The sequence below is a fragment of the Salvelinus namaycush genome, chromosome 2 (assembly GCF_016432855.1).
Source record: "Salvelinus namaycush isolate Seneca chromosome 2, SaNama_1.0, whole genome shotgun sequence".
NCBI classification, from domain to species: Eukaryota; Metazoa; Chordata; class Actinopteri; order Salmoniformes; family Salmonidae; genus Salvelinus; species Salvelinus namaycush.
Window position 1 is genome coordinate 36,023,796 of NC_052308.1, and position 25,687 is coordinate 36,049,482.

At 41.6% G+C, this 25,687-nt stretch overlaps 2 protein-coding genes across 2 annotated transcripts; one reads left to right on the forward strand and one right to left on the reverse strand.

Moving 5' to 3' along the window:
• Positions 1-3,729: 3,729 nt before the first annotated feature.
• LOC120025709 lies at positions 3,730-8,521 on the forward strand. The gene is made up of 4 exons (XM_038970288.1): positions 3,730-3,805; positions 4,843-4,985; positions 5,216-5,595; positions 5,726-8,521. Exons 2-4 carry the CDS (start codon positions 4,874-4,876, stop codon positions 5,903-5,905), a joined length of 672 nt encoding a protein of 223 aa, XP_038826216.1. The 5' UTR covers positions 3,730-3,805; positions 4,843-4,873; the 3' UTR covers positions 5,906-8,521.
• A 1,786-nt stretch (positions 8,522-10,307) lies between these two features.
• LOC120021387 (NGFI-A-binding protein 2-like) lies at positions 10,308-24,735 on the reverse strand. Its single transcript, XM_038965140.1, has 7 exons — positions 24,269-24,735; positions 16,698-17,621; positions 16,153-16,286; positions 14,522-14,573; positions 14,079-14,193; positions 11,902-12,087; positions 10,308-10,405 (listed from the first exon to the last, which is right to left on the reverse strand). Exons 2-7 carry the CDS (start codon positions 17,610-17,612, stop codon positions 10,308-10,310), a joined length of 1,500 nt encoding a protein of 499 aa, XP_038821068.1. The 5' UTR covers positions 17,613-17,621; positions 24,269-24,735.
• Positions 24,736-25,687: the final 952 nt, after the last annotated feature.

Below are 25,687 nucleotides of genomic sequence, written 5' to 3' on the forward strand. Positions count from 1 at the left end.
AATTACAGGCCTCTCTCATCTTTTTAAGTGGGAGAACTTGCACAATTGGTGGCTGACTAAATACTTTTTTGCCCCACTGTATATAACTAGGCGGTGTCAGAGGAAGGCCCAACAAATTGTCAGACTCCAGTCACCGAAGTATGAGACTGTTCTCTCTTCTACCGCATGGCAAGCGGTACCGGAGTGCCAAGTCTAGGTCCAAAAGGCTCCTTATCAGCTTCTACCACCAAGCCATAAGACTGCTGAACAATTAATCAAATGGCCAGCCGGACTATTTACTTTGACACCCGCCCCCCTTTGTTTTTACACTGCTGCTACTCGCTGTTTATTATCTATGCACAGGTTGGGTAGGTTACTTTCTAAATGTAATCCCTTACGTTACTAGTTATCTGTCCAAAATTGTTATCAGTAACGTAACTTTTGGATTACCCAAACTCAATAACGTAATCTGATTACATTTAGTTACTTTCCCCTTAAGAGACATTAGAAGAAGACAAAAATGTATGTTACCAATTGAACGACATCTATTGCAGGATAAATCAATGTTAAAGTTTACATAGCTGGCCATATATAGATGCTAAATTTCTCCTAACCCATCGCTTTCTACTACATATAATAACACGATTAAATTATATATTTACATTAAAAACCAAAGTCTATCAGAATTCCAGTCATTCCAATAAATGTTATACCCCTTGATCTTCAAGAATAGGACTTGGAAATATGGAAGTATAGATTAGCCAAATAGTTTTACCTGAGCATAATCCCAAAACTAAGGATTTATTAGCCAGCCCTACTCTGTTGTCATGGAGGACTGATTGGGCTCATTGATTCCAGGTGAAAAATAAATGCTCCGCTCATGGAATGTCATGCTTTGAGCACTACTGAAAAGTGCTATTTACATGTGGAAAATGAATGCCATATGCTGCATTTGCTATAGGCCTATTGTTTACCTTTTTGTTGGTGACACTGTGATATATTTCAGCTGTTAAAAGGGCAATTCCATAGATGAAACAATAACAAAACGGTCGCCCTCGCCTCTGTTTTGGTAAAAAGCTGAGGGATGGCCCTGGAGAAATGTAACCACACTCAGATTAATAGACAGAGCTATGGATGCAAGAACTGACCATCTATGGTATCAAAATTCTAGTTTTAACCATGTTATGAGGCTATACAGTGTTTGTTTACATTTACAATGTTTACAAACATTGGAGGAAAACAATCTTATGTTTTGGGTTCGCATGGATTGTGACAGTTGAACTAAGCTCATGAGGCATTTATAAATTATATTCTTCAAGAATCAATGGATATATTTTTTTATTTAATTTATAGGTCCAAAAATGGATGTAGCAACTACAAATTGCCCCTTTAAGTCTATCAAAAGTGTGCGAGTTTGAGCATGTGTCAATTTTTTTATCAGCATGAATTCGATTGAGCAAAAAAAGCCCCACATTTATTCCATAGTCAAGCGTGTATGCGCCCGGCAGAGCCACAAGGAGTCGCTAGAGCGCGATGGGACATGGACATCCCAGCCGGCCAAACCGTCCCCAAACCTGGACGACGCTGGGCCAATTGTGCGCCGCCTCATGGGTCTCCCAGGCGCGTCCGGCTGCGACACAACCCGGGATCGAACCCGGATCTGTAGTGACACCTCTATCACTTTGTTGCAGTGCCTTAGACCGCATGCTTTCTTCCTCTGGTCAGGAGCTGGGGTAGTTCACGGAGAGCAGGACCATGTTGTGCAGCAGTAAAGATGTCTCCGATTCTAGAAAGCACAGAGAAGAGGACACAGCAAAAAATAATGCATACTATCTGAGATTTATGAGCATGACTGACAAGTGACACAATTGGAAATTAATTAATTAACATCCATGTCAAATTCAATAATATATATTTTTACAGCTTTCCAGGCCGTAGCCCCAGCTATGGAAGTATAGGCTGTCAGTTAAACTTCTAAATATCAATGATGTAGGAGTAGTTATCACTATTACATAAACACATTACTGACGGGCCTCTCAAGGGGTGCAGCTGCTGCAACCAGACTATTTGTTAAATGTATTAATTTGCTCTCAGACTAATTCTAATGGAACAGAAACCATTAATCTAATTTTCTCTGGACAGAGGCATAGAATTATACGAACTGATCAATTGTTAACATGTGGAGAATCAATGAGTCAGTGCATGGATGGCTTTGACTGTTATGTATGTCTTAATCCATTCCACTGTGCATGAGACGTCACACATATGGTTTCAATCACACGTATGTACACACACACACACTCAAGCTCTCACAATAGACTATTTCCTCTGCTGCCGCACGGCAAGAGGTACCTGTGCATCAAGTCTGGAACCAACAGGCTCTTGAACAGCTTCTATCCCTAAGCAACGACTGATAAATACCTAACAAAATAACTACACAGACTATCTGAGTTAACCTTGTATCTTTATTGACCTTTTATTTCAATCTTTGCACTGTCTCTATGCAAACTCTCAGGTCCCTACACACTCGCACACACTGTCACTTCAACACACACACAAACACTCACTCCATCTTTTGCTCGCTCAGGCATAATATGCACATCGATTTATACTGACTCTACACACCTGCACATCCACTTGCATACAAGTTGCTGCTACTCTGTTTATCTTATATCCTGTTGCCTAGTCACCTTACCCCTATACATATCTACCTCCATCGCTCCAGTATCCTTGCACATCTCCGTGCTTCTACACCTGCATTACTTGCTGTTTGGGGTTTTAGGCTGGGTTTCTGTACAGCACTTTGAGATATCAGCTGATGTAAGAAGGGCTATATAAATACATTTGATTTGATGTAAATATGGTATTGGAACTGACTTTTTAAATATTTACTTAGTTACTTTATTGTGTATAATATATGTCTTATTCTTATTTCTCATGTTTTTTTCTAGTCATACATTGCTACTGATTATTGCATTGTTGGGTTTTGAGTTTGCAAGAAAGGCATTTCACTGTACATGTGACAATAAAACTTGAAACACACACACACTTTTCCAAAATGTCATGTTGTGGGGCAGTATGTGGAGTGGAGATAGTATGGGATATGTTGTGTGTGTAGGTGGTGGTACTGTAGGTGTCACTTCTTTAGTTAACTACTTAACTTTGTAAGTATGGTGCATTGTAAAATGATCAAGGGTCTGTCTGGTCAAAACATAAATCTGTAAAGTATGTATTACATACCTTATTAAATTGTTTACATAACCATACCACTGGAAAATAAATATATATATTTTTTTATTTAACTAGGCAAGTCAGTTAAGAACTACTTGTAATTTACAATGACGGCCGAGGAACAGTGGGGTAACTTCCTTGGGGCAGAAGGACAGATTTTTACCTTGTCAGTTTTGGGATTTGATCTAGCAACCTTTCGTTCTAACCACTTGGCTACCGTTCTAACGACTTGGCTACCTGCCGCCCCAGGTGGTGGGCGTGTTCTTTGTTTTACCTATAGAAAGGTTCTAATCATGGACTAAAAAAAAATTAAAATACGTAACGTGATACTTCGTGTGTATATGACACTATGAGATGTATAACCTTTTGTCTGCATCTGTGCTGATCAATATATGTCCACTTTAAATCCTTGATTCACCAACTAAGAGATCAACAATGTGTCAAGTGCTGCTCCGAAGCTCAGCAGTTTTTCCGGAAATAACTCAACTTTCTTGTTGTTCTCCTTCTTGAAAGTTCAACAGATGATCCGGTTATAATGGCATTCGGTAAGAACAACTTGTCCTGTTCCTGTTTCGGGGATTATTGTGTTTAACAGGTAGGCTAAAATCAACAGTAAGGCAAATACTCTCCGCTTCTTCTTAATATATGTAAGATATGAACTCGTGTTCAAAGTGATATCCTGTCGTGTCATTGGGGAAGACCATACAAGGTCGTAAGTTATATTTATCTTCACCTTTGTCAGTTTAAGTGTGTTCACTATGGTGTTTCCATCTTTAAAATGCCTGGACCAAATTTGCCCAGAGTTGACCTTATCTCAACTTCGTGTACAGTAAATTAAATCAGTGAAAACAACGTCTGAAGCTAGGAGAACATGTGCTTTGTTTTCAAGAATTACAGTTGGCTATTTTAAATGTAATGACAGAACATAGCATATGTAGGTTTCCAAATACAACTCTAAAAGATAATCACAAAAGTCCTATACACTTCAACATGTAATTTAAGTGGTAATTTGTAGGTTGGCTATATCAAACATGTATGGAACTTTAAATATGACCTTATAGAAAGCCTGTACAAGACAGGCACGTGTAATGACATTGTCTGTGTTTTCCTGGTTTGTTATGAATGTGTTATTAGTGCTTTCTGTTTGAGTTCCTTGTAGAGAGTAAGAGTGCATGTACAGTTTACAATTCTTGTCATAAATCGAATAGAATATGCCTCTTGAAAAAGACAAATGTGATTGATTATGTCTGGAGGGAAAATATGTGTTTGAAATACCAAATATCAGTTGTAATTAGTACATTTAGAGCCAGGTATTATTAAAAGTGTTCACTGATGTCTATATGTATTTGACTTTGCACGTAAAGAGTCCCCACAGATGTGTTTTGTAGGATAGGACTCCATTCTCTCCCCTCGACTTGGTTCCCTTTTTCCTTATTACTTCCTTCTTTAGACTCAATTTGAGGGAAGGGAACTATACATGGCACATTGCTGACAAAAGCATAACATGCTATAGCTTTACAAAGCTTTAGCATTTTACAATCACAGGAGCAGAAGTCCCTCCTCAAAATCTATTTTTAGGACTGGAACATTAGCATTTTTCATGTACATTGTAATGTACGGGTCTCTTTTCAGATGGCTTTGTAAAGATCCCTGTGCTCATGAGATGGAGGAGGCGTACACAGAGCTGTACAGGGAGTTCCTCCAACTGCGCTTGCTGTGTCTGAAGCAGGCTGCTTTACTCAAGAAACTCACAGAGAAACTGAGGACACAGCAAGGTCACTCCCATTTCCTTGTTGTACTTCTCATGCCATGCCTATTCTGCAGGTTCTTATCTTTGTGTTACGATGAGTGTCAAAATCAGTGAATTCAGTGCATATATACAATATCAATGAATCTAGTAGGCTACATTTACATTTTTGTCATTTAGCAAACTGATCTTATCCTGAGCGACTTACAAGACATTCAAGATGTTTGACAGACTTATACATGCTTATTCCTTCCTTAGGAGGAGCCCCTGTTCCTGATGGAGACCCCAGCGTAATGGCATCAATCCCAATCCAGTGCACCCAGAAGAGCTCCGGTGCTCTCCCTGCATGGCCAGAAACCCTAATGGTCCCAACACACAACCCTGCTGCACACTATGGCATTATAAGGCCATCTGGGGCCATGGGGTCACTCACTAATCTACTGGCTGGGGATTTGGGCAGACTACGGCTGGACTTCACTCATCCAGGGACAGAAAGGAAGGAGGTCCTCAAAGCCACCCTCCTAGGACCTCTGAACCTACCTGGGGGTAATGGAGAGATGGCACCCTCCAGTGTCTCTGGGGACCCGAAGCAAGCAGGTCGATTTTGGGGTGATGATATGACCCGACAAATGTTCAGGGTAGGTTTCTCCCCTTTAATTTTTTTTTTTTTTTTGACTAGTCATGTCATTAAACATAACATCTGTTTGTCCTCTCCCTCCCCCATCCCCGTGCCTCCCCTAAAACCTCTCTCTCCTCCCCCCTGCTCAGATGCCCTCGGCATGTGGCTCCTTCCTGGACAGTGAGTTTCTGAGCCAGACCGGGGGGATGATGCTGATGTCAGAGGTGGCGCTGCAGTCTCATGTGTGTGACTTCTGTAATGCTGTATTCCCCGGCCACACCACCACCAGGGGAGACTTCATGTGCCACCTCCACACACACATCACCTAGAACATTATTTCCCAACCAGGGGTACTTGGCTTATCCACAGGGGGTACCTGAGAAGACCGATGAGACCATAGGCTTACTGATAAAGTGCACATGAGGGGGTAATTCAGGGGTACTCCAGGCAGAGCAAAAAACTGTTTGTGTTACAGTAACCGAAAATGGTTGGGAACCACTGACGTAGAACTCTGCTTCCCTGCACCACCTCCATCACACACACATCACCTAGAACACTAGTTCCCTGCACCAACTCCACACACATCATCTAGAACACTGGTTCCCCCATAACATCTCCACACACACATAATCTAGAACTCTATTCCCCATAACATTGTTTCTGCATCAGCTAGAGTAGCTGTTTCCCCATAATATTGTTTCTGCATCACCTAGAGTAGTGGTTTCCCCATAATGTTGCTTCTGCATCACCTAGAGTAGTGGTTTCCCCATAATATTGTTTCTGCATCACCTAGAGTAGTGGTTTCCCCATAATATTGTTTCTGCATCACCTAGAGTAGTGGTTTCCCCATAATGTTGCTTCTGCATCACCTAGAGTAGCTGTTTCCCCATAATATTGTTTCTGCATCACCTAGAGTAGTGGTTTCCCCATAATGTTGCTTCTGCATCACCTAGAGTAGTGGTTTCCCCATAATATTGTTTCTGCATCACCTAGAGTAGTGGTTTCCCCATAATATTGTTTCTGCATCACCTAGAGTAGTGGTTTCCCCATAATGTTGCTTCTGCATCACCTAGAGTAGCTGTTTCCCCATAATATTGTTTCTGCATCACCTAGAGTAGTGGTTTCCCCATAATGTTGCTTCTGCATCACCTAGAGTAGTGGTTTCCCCATAATATTGCTTCTGCATCACCTAGAGTAGTGGTTTCCCCATAATGTTGTTTCTGCATCACCTAGAGTAGTGGTTTCCCCATAATATTGTTTCTGCATCACCTAGAGTAGTGGTTTCCCCATAATGTTGCTTCTGCATCACCTAGAGTAGTGGTTTCCCCATAATGTTGCTTCTGCATCACCTAGAGTAGTGGTTTCCCCATAATATTGTTTCTGCATCACCTAGAGTAGTGGTTTCCCCATAATGTTGCTTCTGCATCACCTAGAGTAGCTGTTTCCCCATAATATTGTTTCTGCATCACCTAGAGTAGTGGTTTCCCCATAATGTTGCTTCTGCATCACCTAGAGTAGTGGTTTCCCCATAATATTGTTTCTGCATCACCTAGAGTAGTGGTTTCCCCATAATATTCTTTCTGCATCACCTAGAGTAGTGGTTTCACCATAATATTGTTTCTGCATCACCTAGAGTAGTGGTTTCACCATAATGTTGCTTCTGCATCACCTAGAGTAGTGGTTTCCCCATAATGTTGCTTCTGCATCACCTAGAGTAGTGGTTTCACCATAATGTTGCTTCTGCATCACCTAGAGTAGTGGTTTCCCCATAATGTTGCTTCTGCATCACCTAGAGTAGTGGTTTCCCCATAATGTTGCTTCTGCATCACCTAGAGTAGTGGTTTCACCATAATGTTGCTTCTGCATCACCTAGAGTAGTGGTTTCCCCATAATGTTGCTTCTGCATCACCTAGAGTAGTGGTTTCCCCTTAAAGTTGTTTCTGCATTGTGACCTACCTGCCACCTCCACACACATCACCTAGACCATTTATGAGATTTGTTTGTTTTCCCCAAGAAATGTGTTATTGATTTCAATGAAAAAGGTTCTTACAACGTATACGTATTGATTAAACAGTCTGTTTTCTATGAAACTGAGAAGTGTACATATACCGCTTATGAAGTACCACTGTTTTCTTATAGCACTAGAGGGCAGTAACAACATACGGTAGGCTACATCATGGGATTTGTCTCAGTTATCTCGTTATTACTGGTACTGTTTTATTACTAGTAATAATAAAAGGACATACAGTCATTTATAAACAGCTACACAATCCATTATAATGTTACACATAATATATGTATAAACAAAGAAATATACTTGTATATTTATCCTATCGTTGCTTTCGAAGGAAAACCTTGTAACTTCGTAACCATTCATTTTTTCCGTTGTGCATTGACATTTTTACATGCATCAACTCTAGGGCCAAGAAAATGTATTCAAAATAGCTTCTGAAGTTTCTTAATTGTATGTTTGTTAATGGTAAAGTATGGCTGTTTTCTATATTGGAGATAAGAGGTTTCATCCAACACAGACACTATGTAGGTAAAATTTCTGTCATGATTCTCTGTTGAATGTAGAGCTGAATTGATTAATACATTAGGCCAATTATCTTCAAATAATACTTTTGATATTGTCTCTTTGTGTATTTATGTAGTTTTTGTAATTGTTATGTAAATTCTAGTTTGAAAAGATGATGTATTTCTTTTTTGGAACATGAAGCTTATTATGTTGCCACAGTGATCAGTCAATTGTGTTTGGGATGTGTCAAATGGCACTATATTCCCTATATTCCCCTGGTCAAAAGAAGCATACTATATAGGGAATAGGGTGCTATTCAGAATACAACCTGGGTCTTTCAGTCAGAGCAGCGATGCAAAAGTACACAGCAGAATTCCTCAACGAGCCACCAGGTTGGCAGCTATATCTCACTATATTTAGTCTGCTCTCTCATCATGATGCTGGTGGGGTGGGGGAAGGGGGGGGGTCTCACAGGGAGTTGAGGCAGGTGACATCACAAATACAGTCATGTTAGCTTAGAACTGGAAGGAACAAACAACTTGATGGAGCGGAGGCGGTGATGATGATGGTGGTGGTGATAGTGCGGGGAGAGTGGGAATATGACTGTTTGGACCTAGTGCTTTTCTATTAGTTCTGAAATTACTGGCAGCATTCGAATGACGCAGGATTCTTCAGCCTTATCATACATTTGACACTTATGCTCCTCACAAGGAATGCAACAGATGGGGTGGATGGATTTCCTCACACGGAGTGCAACAGATGGAGCCACAACAAGAATTTTAAAACAATAAAATAACATTTATTGAGATTTAACAAAATAAATAATCTGCTGTTCAGCATAACAAACAGAAGAGGTTGTTTAATGCTTGTGAGGCAGGAGGTTACAGTTTAGGTACTTCATGGAAATAATGTGTCCATCCCAAATTGCACCCTTTTTCCTATATAGTGCACCATCTTTGACTAGAGGTAGGCCCTGGTCAGAAGTAGTGCATTATATAGGAAATATGGGGACCTTTTCGGATGCAGAAAATGTAATGTCCTGGATTCTCCCTGATTTCCTAACCATCCAAACACCTTTCTTTTAAACATTCATTCCCAGTAACATCTGACTATGTATTCTTACCAAAAAAAGTGAATTCTCCAAAACTCCATAATCAAAGAATTTAGTGTTTGATACGACATACATACTGTATTAAAAAAATAACATTGGGAGATGAGCATTCTTGTCATTGTTAACTCAGTAATTGCCTCAAGAGTTATGCAAATTATTGTTGCTTGTTTTAAGCCTTATTAAGTTAAATCAAAGAATGTTGAGTTCACCAACAAATATAATCTCAGGGCTCAATAGTGTTAACATATTAACATCCAAACCCACTCCTCTAAATTAACATAGTTTCAGTGGATGTCAGTGACAGTTGCTGCAGTATTGGAAGAAAAAGGCCTCTGAACCTGATTATCTTCTCTGTACACATTGCCTTTATCATCTAACGGTCAACACTCAAAATAGTGACACTTTGTAAAACCAATCTTTAACGGTAGTGTCATAACAGATACTTATCCTAATCTCAGTGACAACCTTGTATCAACAGAACGAAAATAGCACCAAAAGTTAGTCATGATATCAACATTTTGCATCCATTGTCCTGGGGGCGGGGTGGGGGAGGAGGGGATTATGGGGATTGGGATTATGTTCAAAGTGGGCAAACTGAGACATTGTCACATCAGTGTGTGACAAACCTCCTACATTTGTGTAAGTGTTACCGTAGCCCTGTGGATGCATGTGGCTAATGCCCTCGCAGGAGTGTTTGGGCACACTATATACAGAGGTAAAGTTGTAGAGTGCCTATCCCTCAATTTCAGTACTGGAAGGCCATAGTATTAGAAGGTTTATGATGCTTTACCTCTCCCTGAACCACCCGATTCAGCCAATCATGGGCTCCGTCCAAAATAACACCCTATTCCCTATATAATGCACTGCTTTTGACCAGAGTTCTGATCAAAAGTAGTGCACTATGTAGAGAATTGGGTGTCATTTGGGATCCAAAATGTATTTAGATTGGAATGATTCATTCCACCTCCCCTCCCCAGTACTCCCAAGTGTCAATGGTTGAAGTACAGATGGAAAGCCTGCTGAGTTGTGCCCTCCAAGATCTGAGTGGAGCTGAGAGGCAGGGTTGTTGATGGGTTCTCAAGATGATGAGTGGTTGGTTTCACTACTTTCCCCCGTGGTCCGAGTCATCTTTGGTGCTGCCAGGGCTGCTGCTGCTGCACACTGCTATCGAGCCCCTTCTCTCCACCTTGACCTCAAAGTCTGGAAGAGGAACGATAAGGGCTGTTAGCCTATATGGCCGACTGAGACAATTTGATGACAATACATTATTACTCCCCCTGAACATTTGATTGGTATAGAGTACTTCACTTAATCAAAATAATACAAGGGGAAATACAACACCATGCAACTATGGTAGCACTCTTTAATATTTGAAATGTAATATGTCAAGAACTTGAATTTAAATGTCAAAATCTGAACCCACTTATAAGCTAATAGGATAATACTGTCGATGGAGTACAGTCAGAGAAGACAAGTCATGTTTCCTTGAGTTAGTGTGAGAGAAATGGAGAAGGAAACCAGGGTGAGTGAGAAGAAAAACGGATGACGGAGGGGAAGTGAGAGGGAGACCGACGTCATAGAGAGATGAAACATGTCATTTTGGTTGTTTTTCCCCTCTACTTAAGAAGTCGAGGAATAGGTAGAAAAAAAAGCCTGTGCCATTTCCCTGCCCACAGGTTTTTATTTTTGTTCTCTGTCGCCTGGTGAGTCAATGCAACGCCCCTCCAATTACCGCCCACTTCTTAGCCCCCTCTCTCGATCCATCCCGCCCTTCAGCCCACACGCCTAACACAATGTGACGTCAGCTGGTGAGGAGTGAGGGGGGAGGGGGGGTTCCGTTTCTACTGCCCCCACAGCACTTCCTCTGGCCCCCCACCATTATTCTTTCTCTCTTTCTTTCTATCTCCCACTCTTTCTCTCCCACTCTCTCTCTGTCTCCCTGTATCTTCTCCACCCTGCCTACTGTGACAGCCCAGTACTACTGCACAGTAGCTTTATTAACATCTCAATGGCTTCACTTTTACATTTTAATGATGAGTGACAAGATGTGATAGGGCAAGGGTTAAGTACAATCATTTTAAGTGTTGCTATTATTAACATATGCTAGAAGACCTCATGGCAATTTGACTGTACTAACATCCATGTCAACTTTCAGTATGACTTTTTAATCTAAACTGTAGCTGGATGCTCCCTCCTCAGCCTCCCTTCTCTATCCCCCAACTAATTTCTCTCCTTTCCCTATTCTCCAGTCCCAGCTAGAGAAACAGCTCTGGATAGTGGGAGGCATCACCCTAGACAACATTACTGGCTACAGGGGCAGTATGTTAAAGTGATAATGTAAGTTTGTCAAATGTTTTCATACCTCGAAAGTGGTTTAATATCAGGAGACAATGTCCCAGTCAATGTCCCAGGACATTTGTTGCGTTGATTTAGCTCGATTCTACTGTATGTCTCAAACTCAAATGAATAGGAAAGATAGGCACCGTTTAAAAATTATGAAATGAGACAATGCCTATCTTTCCTATTCATTTGAGATAGAGACATGTAGCCGAATCTACACAACAAATGTTGTGGGATGGACTCGTCTCAACATAACACCAATTTTTAGGCCTGAAAAAGTCAGACTATCACTTTAAGAGTGTTAGCATGATAACTCTTGCATGATAACGTTTGTAAGCCATTACTCAGAAAGTCACCTGTGGTATGTGTCCCCTCTGACCTAAGGCTGATCTTGCCAGCTCGGTCATGTGACACCATCTTAGCCAATCGCAGCCCCTCATCCATGAGCGTTTGTTGCATGAGATGGCGACTCCAGTTTGCAGGGATGGAGGTGTCGGTGGGGGGGCGGGGGGATGGAGATTGGTTGCACTGTGAGGCTACGTCTATTAGGACAGACAGGGTTAGGTGTGAATGCCATTTTGAACCAATCACATATAGCTGCTTCTTGACAAGACTGCGGCTGCGTCAAGATTGGCATCCTATTCCCTATGTAATGTACTACTTTTGACCAGGGCCCATAGGGCTCTATATAGAGAATGGGGTACCATTTGGGACATAGCTGGACACTACAGAAAACATGAACTATTGTCAATAGTGCTTTGTAGTCAGTGGGGCTCTGTGACATTTAGAGAAACACATAAAGAATGTCTGGGAATGAAATATGATTAAGTGACACTTACTGTACAAGATCAGCGCTAAATGTGTTCAACAATTACTGTATTTACATGCAAGACTTACTGACTTGAGCTGATATACATACTAGTGTTAAAGAAAATATATTTGGATCTGGACACTGTATGTACAGTTGAAGTCGGAAGTTTACATACACCTTAGCCAAATACATTTAAAACTCAGTTTTTCACAATTCCTGACATTTAATCCTTGTAAAAATTCCCTGTCTTAGGTCAGTTAGGATCACCACGTTATTTTAAGAATGTGAAATGTCAAAATAATAGTAGAGAGAGTGATTATTTCAGCTTTTATTTCTTTCATCACATTCCGAGTGGTTCAGAAGTTTACATACACTCAATTAGTATATGGTAGCATTCCCTTTAAATTGTTCAACTTGGGTCAAACGTTTCAGATAGCCTTCCACCAGCTTCCCACAATAAATTGGGTGAATTTTGGCCCATTCCTCCTGACAGAGCTGGTGTAACTGAGTCAGGTTTGTAGGCCTCCTTGCTCGCACACACTTTTTCAGTTCTGCCCACAAATTTTCTATAGGATTGAGGTCAGGGCTTTGTGATGGCCACTCCAATACCTTGACTTTGTTGTCCATAAGCCATTTTGCCACAACTTTGGAAGTATGCTTGGGGTCATTGTCCATTTGGAAGACCCATTTGCGACCAAGCTTTAACTTCCTGACTGATGTCTTGAGATGTTGCTTCAATATATCCACATCATTTCCCTTCCTCACGATGCCATCTATTTTGTGAAGTGCACCAGTCCCTCCTGCAGCAAAGCACCCCCCACAACATGATGCTGCCACCCCCGTGCTTCACAGTTGGGATGGTGTTCTTCGGCTTGCAAGAATTTCCCTTTTTCCTCCAAACATAACAATGGCCATTATGGCCAAACAGTTCTATTTTTGTTTCATCAGACCATAGGACATTTCTCCAAAAAGTACGATCTTTGTCCCCATGTGCAGTTGCAAACCGTAGTCTGGCTTTTTTATGGCGGTTTTGGAGCAGTGGCTTCTTCCTTGCTGAGCGGCCTTTCAGGTTATATCGATATAGGACTCGTTTTACTGTGGATATAGATACTTTTGTACCTGTTGCCTCCAGCATCTTCACAAGGTCCTTTGCTGTTGTTCTGGGATTGATTTGCACTTTTCACACCAAAGTACGTTCATCTCTAGGAGACAGAATGTGTCTTCTTCCTGAGCGGTATGACGGTTGCGTGGTCCCATGGTGTTAATACTTGCGTACTATTGTTTGTACAGATGAACGTGGTACCTTCAGAGGTCTTTGCTGATTTCTTTTGATTTTCCCATGATGTCAAGCAAAAAGGCACTGAGTTAGGCCTTGAAATACATCCACAGGCACACCTCCAATTGACTCAAATGATGTCAATTAGCCTATCAGAAGCTTCTAAAGCCATGACATAATTTTCTGGAATTTTCAAAGCTGTTTAAAGGCACAGTCAACTTAGTGTATGTAAACTTCTGACACACTGGAATTGTGATACAGTGAATTATAAGTGAAACCTGTCTGTAAACAATTATTGGAAAAATTACTTGTGTCATGCACAAAGTAAATGTCCTAACCGACTTGCCAAAACTATAGTTTGTTAACAAGAAATTTGTGGAGTGGTTGAAAAACAAGTTTTAATGACTCCAACCTTAGTGTAGGTAAACTTCCGACTTCAACGGTACCTTGTGTTAAGCTGTCCAGACTTTCTCCTGATAAGCTGTCCTCGTCAGCCCTCTGGGACACGCCCTCTGAACCCTCCACACCATGGAGGGAGGACACACACTCTGACACTATCACCTGAAACACACACCAAACATCATAGTGTGTGTGTTACAATGCAATTACTACTGAAATGTACTAATGGCATAAATTGATATATAGTATAGGGCTGATTGAAAAGTATCCATGGTATAAATTGCAGTGTATGAATTTTTGCAATTTCATTGATTTATTCTAATTACAGCTTATTCATTGTCGACCAATGCTGTATGGATCAACATGGTACTAATATTACGTTGACAAAACAGCTTTTGTACACACACTGACTAATTTAAACAGATTGAGATAGAGTTTGATATAGTTTTAATCTTTCTTGTTAGGGGTTCAGAAACTTTAGCCCACTCACCTCATGTTTCACTCTCTTTTGGGATGGTAAACTGCAGTCATCTGCACTTGTTCTGTAATAACAGAAATAAATAATAAAGTAAAAGAGCAATCCTCTTGTGCAAATTCCAGGATTCAGTTGATCCTGCTGTCTGTTAGTTCATTAGCAAGTAGTAGCTCATTACATCCAATTAAAATGCAAAGTGTTGGTCCCATGTTTCATGAGCTAAAATAAAAAATCCCAGAAATGTTCTATTTGCACAAAAATCTTATTTCTCTCCAATTTTGTGGACAAATTTGTTTACACAACCGTTAGTGAGCATTTCTCCTTTGTCAAGATAATCCATCCACCTGACAGGTATGGCATATCAAGAAGCTGATTAAACAGCATGATCATTACACAGGTGCACCTTGTGCTGGGGACAATAAAAGGCTACTAAAATGTGCAGTTTTGTTACACAACACAATGCCACAGATGTCTCAAGTTTTGAGGGAGCGTGCAATTGGCATGCTGACTGCATGAATGTCCACCACAGCTTTTGCCAGAGAATGTAATGTTCATTTCTCTACCATAAGCCGCCTCCAACTTCGTTTTAGAGAATTTGGCAGTACGTCCAACCGGCCTCACAACCGCAGACTACATGTAACCACGTCAGCCTAGGCCCTCCATATCCGGCTTCTTTACCTGCAGGGTCGTCTGAGACTAGCCACCCGTCAGCTGATGAAATTGAGGAATATTTCTTTCTGTAATAAAGCCCTTTTGTGGGAAAAAACTCATTCTTATTGGCTGGGCCTGGCTCCCCTGCCCAGTCATGTGAAATCCATAAATTATGGCCTAATAAATGTATTTAAATTGACTGATTTCCTTCTATGAACTGTAACTCAGTAAAATCTTAGAAATTGTTGCATGTTGCATTCATATTTTTGTTCAGTATATAAAAACTGATGTTGTGTAACCAAAACTTGAGGCGATGTGACTAACAGTAAACACATACATTATTCATTGATTTTGAAAGATATTTAAAAAATCTTATTGATTATATGAGACGCTTGAGTTTTTGAAAGTGCTTTCATTTAGCTGATCACAAAGTATGACTTTGTTTTGGAGCGGATGCACTAACTGCAGTGCTGTCTGACGAGTAGCATGACCTTGGCCAGCCTTAGCTATGTGTGCTAAGTGCATAAGTCTCTCTATATTTGGGTTTCCCTGGGTGCGTCCCAAATGGCACCCTAATCCCTACAGATGTAGCATCTTAATTTGAGCCAGTTTGCTTCAGCAGGAACATAATCCTGCAGCAACAGGAAATGTGAATTATTATGTGGATTATAATGAATGGACATTTTTGTAGGGGTTGATTAATTTTTCATTGGGGAAAATCAAGTCAGAATTTTCTAAGTGGAAATGTCTAACTTTAGATGCCTTTTTAAAACTCAAATACACTAAAAGTTAGCTTTTCTGCTATGCAGGAAAATTCTCAGCAACAAAAGAGTGATCAAATTAAGATCCGACAGCTGTATGTAGTGCACTACTTTTGACCAGGGCCCATAGGGGACACAGCCTAGTTGTAGAGGAAGAGACAGAAGGTGAGAGGGTGGGAAGGTCATCAGACGGGGGTGGGGAAGCCCCTAAACAGTGGAACCTCATGCCCTTACCTGGCATGCTTGAGTGTGGAGGTGTAGGCGCATTCTCTTGCCACCTGTCTAGCCAATGAGAAGAGCTCTACCCGTCGCAGAAGCAGAGCGTTGTCACGCATACAGAACTGGGCGGCCGCTTCATTGATGATCAGCTGAACATGAGGAGGACATCAAATAAGGTGAGAGGGGAAAGAGAACATTAGAATGATATGAACACTATGATTTAAAAAAATTATACAACCCACTGGGCAAAAACTGGTTGAATCAACATTGTTTCCAGGTCATTTGAACAAAAACATTTAATGTGATGACGTTGAAGCAACGTGGAAAACTGATTGGATTTGAAAAAAGTAATCAACGTAATTTCGTGTTTTTTTTCACCCAACTTTTAACCTAAATCTAATGACATGGTGACATTTTTGATTGATTTCACATTGAATTCAGGTTACTTGACAATTCAAAACTAGATGTTGAACTGACGTCTGTGCCCAGTGGGAATGCTCAAGCCTCACATATACTAGTACACAGATAACTCTTATTAGTGGAAACACTGATGCCCTCACCTCGTGGTGTGTGAGCTGCTTGCCCTCCCTCCTCTTGGAGTCGAAGCGGCCGTAGATGAGGCTGTACTTGCGGATCTCCTCCTCCTTGGCCATGTCCTGGGGTGCCATCTTGAAGATGTGGCCCACCGTCTTGGCCATCTTCTTGTTCATCCTAAGGAGTGTTTTCACCTCTCTGGGGTCCGACCTGGGCAGGGTCCTCAGGAGCCTGTCTACGCTCTCCCCCACTGCCCGTGCCGTCTCCCCGTCCAGCTGGCCCCCAGGCCAGGCTGAGAGGACCACCGCGGAGAGGGAGGAGGAGGAGGCTGCGGGCGTGGAGGGACCTGGGGTACGAGTGGGGAGTAGAGGTGGGCTGGGCTGCTCCTCGTCCACCCCTGAGGCAGACACCGAGACACTGTTCCCATCCGGCTCTGGGCTGAGCCAGTGCGGGTCCATTGGGGACAGCTTGCCCCTGTAGTGGGTGTCCGGGGGCTGTGGCGAGGCCCGGGAGCAGGGGCTTCTGGGGCTCCCGCTGTGCATAGGGGTGAGGCACGCCCTGTCCTCCCTGTCGAATGGCGACCCCGGCTGCCCATTGCTCAGGGACTTCCTGGGTCCGCTGGCGGCGGTTCCGCTGGCACCCGTTCCGTCCACCTTGAACAGCGGGATGCCGCCCAGGGGCACGTTGGCCAGGGGCTGGTTGAAGAGGGCCGGGTTGGCTGCCCAGTCGCGGAGGGCCTTCTGTAGACGGCGCACGTGCAGTGGCTTGGTCGCCATGCCGACCAGCGCCATGATCTCCAGGAACTCATCCTCTGCAGCCTCACAGAGCTGCTGCAAGTCGTCACCGCCCTGCTGGATGAAGGTGTCGTAGTAGGCCAACAGGTTGGCCCTCTGCAGCACCCGGTACAGCTGCAGCTCGCCCAGCATACGCGGCAGAGACATGGCGTAGGACTGTAGACAGGAAAGAAGGAACAGACCGGAGGAGAGTTACTCAAGACTCCACTTAAGTTTAATAAATGTCTCATCAATGAAAGGAGAAAACAGTTATGATGTATTGTGTTGTGTGGACAGAATGCTTTATTAATTTGTTTGCTACATGGAATAATCCTTCCTCCCCACTCCATTCTCTCTCCCTGCTTCTTTCCCTCCCTACCCCCCTCTCATCCATCGCTCCCTCCTCGCTCCCTTCCCTCCTTCACCATCTCCCTCTCTCCCCTTCCCCACTCTCATCTGTCTTTCTCTCTCCCATCTCCACCTATCTCTCTCTCCTCTCTCAAAGCACAGACATGATATTGAGGCATAGATATGCGTCAAGTGAATTGACACAAGTCAATACATTGCATTCAATGCAAAAGGATATTCAGGCAGACAGACAGACTCTAACCTCAACCATAAACCTAACCCTAGCTTCATGTCCACACCTTGGCTCAACCCTAAACCTAGCCATGGGGTTGGAGCTATGGTTAGGGTTGAGGTTGGATGTGGACAAGAAGTTAGGGTTATGGCTAGGGTTACGGTTACGGTTGAGCCAATATGTGGAGATGAAGTGAGGGTTAGTGTAGGGTTGAGCCAGGAGTGGACATGAAGCTAGGGTTATACTCTTAAAAAAAAGGGTTCCAAAAGGGTTCTACGGCTATCCCCATAGGAGAACTTTTTGGTTCCAGGTAGAACTATTTTGGGTTCCATGAAGAACCCTCTGTGTAAAAGGTTCTACATGGAACTCAAAAGGGTTCTACCTGGAACCAAAGGGGTTCTACTTGGAACCAAAATGGGTTCTTCAAAGGGTCCTCCTATAGGGACAGCCAAATAACCCCTTTTAGGTTCTAGATAGCACCCTTGGAAAAGGGTTTTGGTTAGGTTAAGGGTTGAAACGGGATGTGGACATGAAGCTAGAGTTAGTGTTAGGCCCTAGATATCACCCTAACCCTAATCCAATTAACAATACATTTATTTGCCCCTACCCCCACTACATGGCAGAAAGGTAGGGTTCATGTGTTTTTGAGTGAAATCGGCGGTTGATCCTAGAAACACAATTCACATATGGGATCATTCAGCAGACGCTCCCGATGAACACAAGCCTACACCTGACCGGGGGACCGCCATGACCCGGCATATGAAAGTTAAAGTCAATCGACCCAAAATATTTTTTTTACCTCCATTGGACACAATGGTCTTGCAGTTCTAGAAACTAAGAGTCTTGTTAAAATGAATTCTGAAGACAATGTCAGTAAAAAAAAAAAAGTATTGACGTGAAACTTAAAACTGCCTGCCTGCCTGCCTGCCTGCCTGCCTGCCTGCCTGCCTGCCTGCCTGTCTGTCTGTCTGTCTGTCTGTCTGTCTGTCTGTCTGTCTGTCTGTCTGTCTGTTACGAGATACAGGAAGGGAAGGAGAGAGAGAGGGGAGGGAAAGAGAGGGGGAGGGGTAGAAGGGTGAAAGAAGGGGGAGGGAGAAAGAAGAGAAGGATGGGGAGATAAAGAGGTAGAGAGAGAGAAAGAGGGAGGCAAAGAGAGGGAGAGAGAAGGAGGGAGGAAGATAGAGAGAAGAGAGAGAGCGAGAAGGAGAGGGGGATAAGAGAAAAGAGAGAGACATGTCTGTCACATGTCTGTCTGTCTGTCTGTCTGTGAATTTATACAATGCCTTCAGAAATGATTCTTATCCCTTGACTTATTCCACATTTTGCTGTTACAGCTTGAATAAAAAATGCATTAAATATATTTTTTCTCACCCATCTATACACAATACCCCAGAACGACAAAGTGAAAACATGTTTTTTCACATTTTTACAAATGTATTGAAAATTAAATACGGAAATACTGTATAAACATACAGTTGAAGTTGGAAGTTCACATACACTTACGTTGGAGTCATTAAAACTCGTTTTTCAACCACTCCACAAATTTCTTGTTAACAAACTATACTTTTGGCAAGTCGTTTAGGATATCTACTTTGTGCATGACACAAGTAATTTTTCCAACAATTGTATACAGACAGATTATTTCACTTATAATTCACTGTATCACAATTCCAGTGGGTCAGAAGTTTACATACACTAAGTTGACTGTGCCTTTAAACAGCTTGGAAAATTCCAGAAAATGATGTCATGGCTTTAGAAGCTTCTGATGGGCTAATTGACATCATTTGAGTCAATTGGAGGTGTGACTGTGGATGTATTTCAAGGCCTACCTTCAAACTCAGTGCCTCCTTGCTTGACATCATAGGAAAATCAAAAGGAAAAATTTTAGATATCCGCAAGTCTGGTTCATCCTTGGGAGCAATTTCCAAATATCTGAAGGTACCACGTTCCTCTGTACAAACAATAGTACGCAAGTATAAACACCATGGGACCACGCAGCCTTCATACCACTCAGGAAGGAGACGCGTTCTGTCTCCTAGAGATGAACGTACTTTGGTGCAAAAAGTGCAAATCAATCCCAGAACAAGGACCTTGTGAAGATGCTGGAGGAAACAGGTACAAAAGTATCTATATCCACAGTAAAATGAGTCCTATATCGACATAACCTGAAAGGCCGCTCAGCAAGGAAGAAGCCACTGCTCCAAAACCTCCATAAAAACGACAGACTACGGTTTGCAACTGCACATGGGGACAAAGATCATACTTTTTGGAGAAATGTCCTCTGGTCTGATGAAACAAAAATAGAACTGTTTGGCCATAATGACCATCATTATGTTTGGTGGAAAAAGGGGGAGGCATTGAAGCAACATCTCAAGACATCAGGCAGGAAGTTAAAGCTTGGTCGCAAATGGGTCTTCCAATTGGACAATGATCCCAAGCATACTTCCAAAGTTGTGGCAAAATGGCTTAAGGACAACAAAGTCAAGGTATTGGACTGGCCATCACAATCCCATAGAAAATATGTGGGCAGAACTGAAAAAGTGTTTGTGAGCAAGGAGGCCTACAAACCTGACTCCGTTACACCAGCTCTGTCAGGAGGAATGTGCCAAAATTCCCCCAATTTATTGTGGGAAGCTTGTGGAAGGCTACCTGAAATGTTTCACCCAAGTTGAACAATTTAAAGGCAATGCTACCAAATACTAATTGAGTGTATGTAAACTTCTGACCCACTGGGAATGTGATGAAATAAATAAATGCTGAAATAAATAATTATCTCCTATTATTCTGACATTTCACATTCTTAAAATAAAGTGGTGATCCTAACTGACCTAAAACAGGGAATTTTACTAGGATTAAATGTCAGGAATTGTGAAAAACTGAGTTTAAATGTATTTGGCTAAGGTGTATGTAAACTTCTAACTTTAACTAAGTATTCACACCCCTGAGTCAATACATGTTAGAATCAACTTTGGCAGCGATTACAGCTGTGAGTCTTTCTGTGAGTCTCTAAGAGCTTTGCACACCTGGATTGTACAATATTTGCACATTAATCATTTTTAAGTTCTTCAAGCTCTGTAAAGCTGGTTGTTGATCACTGCTAGACAGCCATTTTCAAATCTTACCAAAGATTTTCAAGCCGATTTTAGTCAAAACTGTAACTAGGCCACTCAATATCCATTCAATGCGTCTTGGTAAGCAATTCCAGTGTATATTTGGCCTTGTGTTTTAGGTTATTGTCCTGCTGAAAGGGGAATTTGTCTCTCAGTATCTGTTGGAAAGCAAACTGAACCAGGTTTTCCTTTAGGATTTTTCCTGTGCTTAGCGCTATTCTGTTTATTTTTATCCTAAAAAACTCCCTAGTCCGTGTCGATGACAAGCATACCCAAAACATGCTGCAAACATGCATGAAAATATGAAGAGTGGTACTCAGTGATGTGTTGGATTTCCCCAAACATAACACTTTGTATACAGGACACAAAGGGAATTCCTCTGCCACATTTTTTTCAGTTTTACTTTAGTGCTTTATTGCAAACAGGATGCATGTTTTGGAATATTTCTATTCTGTACAGGCTTCCTACTTCTCACTCTGTCATGTAGGTTAGTATTGTGGAGTAACTACAATGTTGTTTTTCCATCCTCAGTTTTCTCCTATCACAGCCATTAAACTATAACTGTTTTAAAGTCACCATTGGCCTCATTGTTAAATCCCTGCAGGATTTCCTTCCTCTGAGTTAGGAAGGATGCCTATACCTTTGTAGTGACTGGGTGTATTGATAGACCATCCAAAGTGTAATTAATAACTTCCCCAGGCTCAAAGAGATATTCAATGTCTGCTTGTTTTTTTAAATCTACAAATAAGTGCCCTTCATTGCAAGGCATTGGAAATCTTCCCGGGTCTTTGTGGTTGAATCTGTGTTTGACATTCACTGCTCGATTGAGGGACCTTGCAGATAATTGTATGTGTGGGGTACAAGGACGAGGTAGTCATTCAAAAATCATGTTAAACTTTTACTGCAAAATCTGTGTGTTCTTGGTAGTCTTAAACAAATCTACTTTGAAACAAAAGTATAAACCTCACACACATGGTTATGGGCTTTAAAAAAAAGAAATCTGTCAGATATGGAGTTGAAATGTATTACATTTTTTGTTTGCATCCCAATATGACACTTTATATACATCACAGAAGACATTTGGCATTTCCTGTGTAAAAAAAGTGTATTAATTATGAAATTATGAAAAATATTAATAACATTCCACACATGAGGCCACTAGAGGGCGATTTGGTCAGATGACTGCAGGAATGGGGTGTACCCTATTATTGCACCATGCAATTTATTATGTGACTTGTTAAGCAAATATTTTTTTAGGCTTGCCTTAACAAAGGTGTTGAATACTTAATTTTTATGTTTTATTTTATTTCACCTTTATTTAACCAGGTAGGCTAGTTGAGAAAAAGTTCTCATTTACAACTGCGACCAGGCCAAGATAAAGCAACGCCCCACTTATGCCCCGTGATGGCAAAATTCGAGCTGTTTCGAATGGAAGTACCAAATTCGAGCTGTGTCTAAGGAAACCTGGGCCAGTGCAGCCCAGTTTCACAACAAGTGCCAGCTCGATTAGAATTCGGGCTGGTGGAGCCGTTACTATGCAACCACCAAACTGATCACCGCTGGATGCTGACACAATGTAGCTAACTCGTCTGGGCATGTTGCTGTTAGCTAGCACTTAGATAAGCAGTACTGCAGTTGTCAGACATGACACGAATTAGCACCATAGCTGGGTCCTTCATTCATTTTTTGCACTACACAAACTTTTATGAGAACAGTCAGCCCTCAAATGCTAGCAAATCAGAGTTGAAATAAGCTAGCTAGCTGGCGGGAATTTTTGCTGGCCAGGTCGTATTGAAAGCTAGCTAGCTACATCATATCAAACCTGTCGTCTGGTTTGCTTGGTTAGCTAGCTAGCTAATAGCCAATGTGATGGCAAACAAGGAATTAAGCTAGCTAGCCTGTTGTGCTAGTGACGACGCTGATAATTTAGCTAGCTCGCTAACGTCAGCAAGCCAGACTCAATCAGATATAAATATATATATATAACGCTAGTTACAGCATGGTGAGGGTGAATTAAATTCTTCAACATCTTGCTAGCAACATTAGCGAATACAGCTGCAGTCACATATTAGCTACCTAGCAACATGACATAATTTCTTATTTTTGGAGGCAGTGGAAACGCAATTTGAGATGGCCTACCAAAGTCATGCCAACAGGGTTGATTTCAAAGTGCCAATGCAGACGGGGCTTTATTGACTCAAGACATTTCAGCTTTTCATTTTTTATTAATTCGTAAACATTTCTAAAAACATAATTCCCCTTTCCCCATTATGGGGTAATGTGTGTAGATCAGTGACACAAAATCTCAATTGAATCCATTTTAAATTCAGACTATAACAAGAACAATTGGAAAAAGTTAAGGGGTGGGAATACTTTCTGAAGGCACTGTATGTCTGTCTGTCTCACCAGTTTTTGCCTAATGCTCAACCATCTTTGATGCATGTTTATGTATCAATGTCTGAGGCATACACAGCACATGCGTCAAGACGCTTACCTACTCGCAATGAATGCAATAAATGTACTGAGAAATTTGTCACATCTTTTGACTATCTGTTATGTTGCAGAATGTCTCATATAAGAACACATGACGTCAATATCAATCAGATGTCTTGAATAAGAAAACACTAAATCCATACCATTTTTTATTTGAACCCAAATTACACATGAGAGACTTATACTAGCGTACAAGAGCCTACTTTTCCTGATAGTTTATTATTATTGATGATCATATTTGACAACACTTCACGTGTGGGTGCCCAATCCTCTATACCTCAAATATGCAGGATGTGTTCTCCAATTACGCATGGCATTGTCATTGGAAAAATGTACAGTTTAGACATACACAATTGTTTTGTTTTTTCAAGATCTGAGAATTAAAAAATAGTTTGTTAAAAATAGTTCGTCTGTTCTTATGAGGACAGAATTTGCGAGTTCATATGATGCACAAAGCGACGGTTACGAAAATAATAATTTAAAAAACAATGACAATTTTAAAAAACAATGACAATAGTATTAAGCGAACATCCATAGTGCAAGGCAATACCAGACGATCCATCTTCCTACGGAACTAAACACGCATGTGAAATGTAATATTTCATCATAAAAATGTAAATAACTCCAGCATAATCTCTCACCTCGTTCAAATCGTCCGATGGCTGAATTGGCAGAGGGGACCTGCGCGCACTGAGTGACCCGAATCCAGTTTTCGCGCAATCTGTTGAACCTCGTAATAGGCTAGATTATCTAAAAAAAATAAAGTTATATCAGCAATCCTAATTGTTATCTCACTTTTTACCTTATCGAAAGTCTCATCCCTCGACGACTCTTTTTTTAAGTGCCATCCAGTCCCGTTAACTAAGTTTCCATCAATGTAAGAGATTTGATAAATACACACTTTTTAAAAAGCTATTGTACACAACCTATTGTAAATGCCTTAAATGTATTTATATAATCGCTTTATTTCCCTGTACAATCGTTATCTTTCTCACTTCTGACTGCTGTTGACACCAGCTAAATCCCATAACTCGTCTGAATTCGTTGGCAGTTATCTTCCCCCCGGCGAACCGTATTGGTTGCTGGCTGCCTTTTTGCTGGTTGTGTGGGTGCGAGAAACCTGGGGGCGGACGCCATCTGACCGAAAAAGAGCTTTCCTCTCTCCCAGTAGAGAGGCGGCTTTCAAATTGGAGATGTGGGAGGCGGGGGCCTGAAAGACTGAGGTTTGCTTAGTAACCCTTTCATTTTCGGATTTTATTTGCCCACTTTTCAATAAGATGCACCTGTCTAAAATGAGCCTATTTAATAAAAACGGAGGACCACATAGCCTACCATTCTTCCTGGTCAGTCACAGAAATGTGTGAGGTGAGCTGTATGCTTCTATAGGCTATGCTGCTAGCCTAACCTTCAATTTAATTAATCTCCTTTTATTGTACTAGAAAAGTTATTTGGGTGCTGTTTCACAAATAAATATTATTGATCTACAGCACAGTCGTAAACAACATGGACATACAGTAATAGCCTAATAGTGCGGCAGAATCATCAAGTGGTTGGCAAATGGTGAAAGACTGTTTCCGATCGTTTGGGTAAATTCTTTGCGTGACGCATGAGATAGGGGATTCCCCGATGACGCAACAGGCATCACTGTGAATTTGATTTACACTTGGTCTACAACATTGCAGTTTTTTCATTAGAAATAGGCTAACTTAAAGGGGAAATCAGCAGTTGAAACAATAATAAAGCGTTATCTATGCCCTGGCCTGTTTCGATGAAAAGCAAAGGAATGGGGATGGAGAAATGTAACCACTCTTAAAATTCAAAGACAGAGCTATTATCAGAATAAGGTAAAACCCAGATGCAGACCTTGTCGAAGTAACAATGTTTATTACAGCAACAGGGGCAAAGGTACAGGACTGCAGGCAGGCTCAGGGCAGGCAGAGTGGTCAGGCGGGCGGGCTCAGAGTGTAAGGGTGCGTGCTGGTGGCAGGGAAGTCAGGCGCAGGAGATCGAACTTGGTATAAAACGGAGCAGTTTAATAAGTGCTCAAAAACTCTGAAAAC

Bases quoted from the DNA above. Each gene is read 5' to 3' on its own strand.
- LOC120025709 (XM_038970288.1), top strand. From the start codon at position 4,874: ATGGAGGAGGCGTACACAGAGCTGTACAGGGAGTTCCTCCAACTGCGC. The intron at 4,986-5,215 runs GTCACTCCCATT...TTCCTTCCTTAG, and splicing joins GAAACTGAGGACACAGCAAG to GAGGAGCCCCTGTTCCTGAT. The intron at 5,596-5,725 runs GTAGGTTTCTCC...CCCCCTGCTCAG, and splicing joins TGACCCGACAAATGTTCAGG to ATGCCCTCGGCATGTGGCTC.
- LOC120021387 (XM_038965140.1), bottom strand. From the start codon at position 17,612: ATGTCTCTGCCGCGTATGCTGGGCGAGCTGCAGCTGTACCGGGTGCTG. The intron at 16,287-16,697 runs GTGAGGGCATCA...CCTCATGTTCAG, and splicing joins AGCAGCTCACACACCACGAG to CTGATCATCAATGAAGCGGC. The intron at 12,088-14,078 runs GTACCGTTGAAG...CTGTCCTAATAG, and splicing joins TCTGGACAGCTTAACACAAG to ACGTAGCCTCACAGTGCAAC.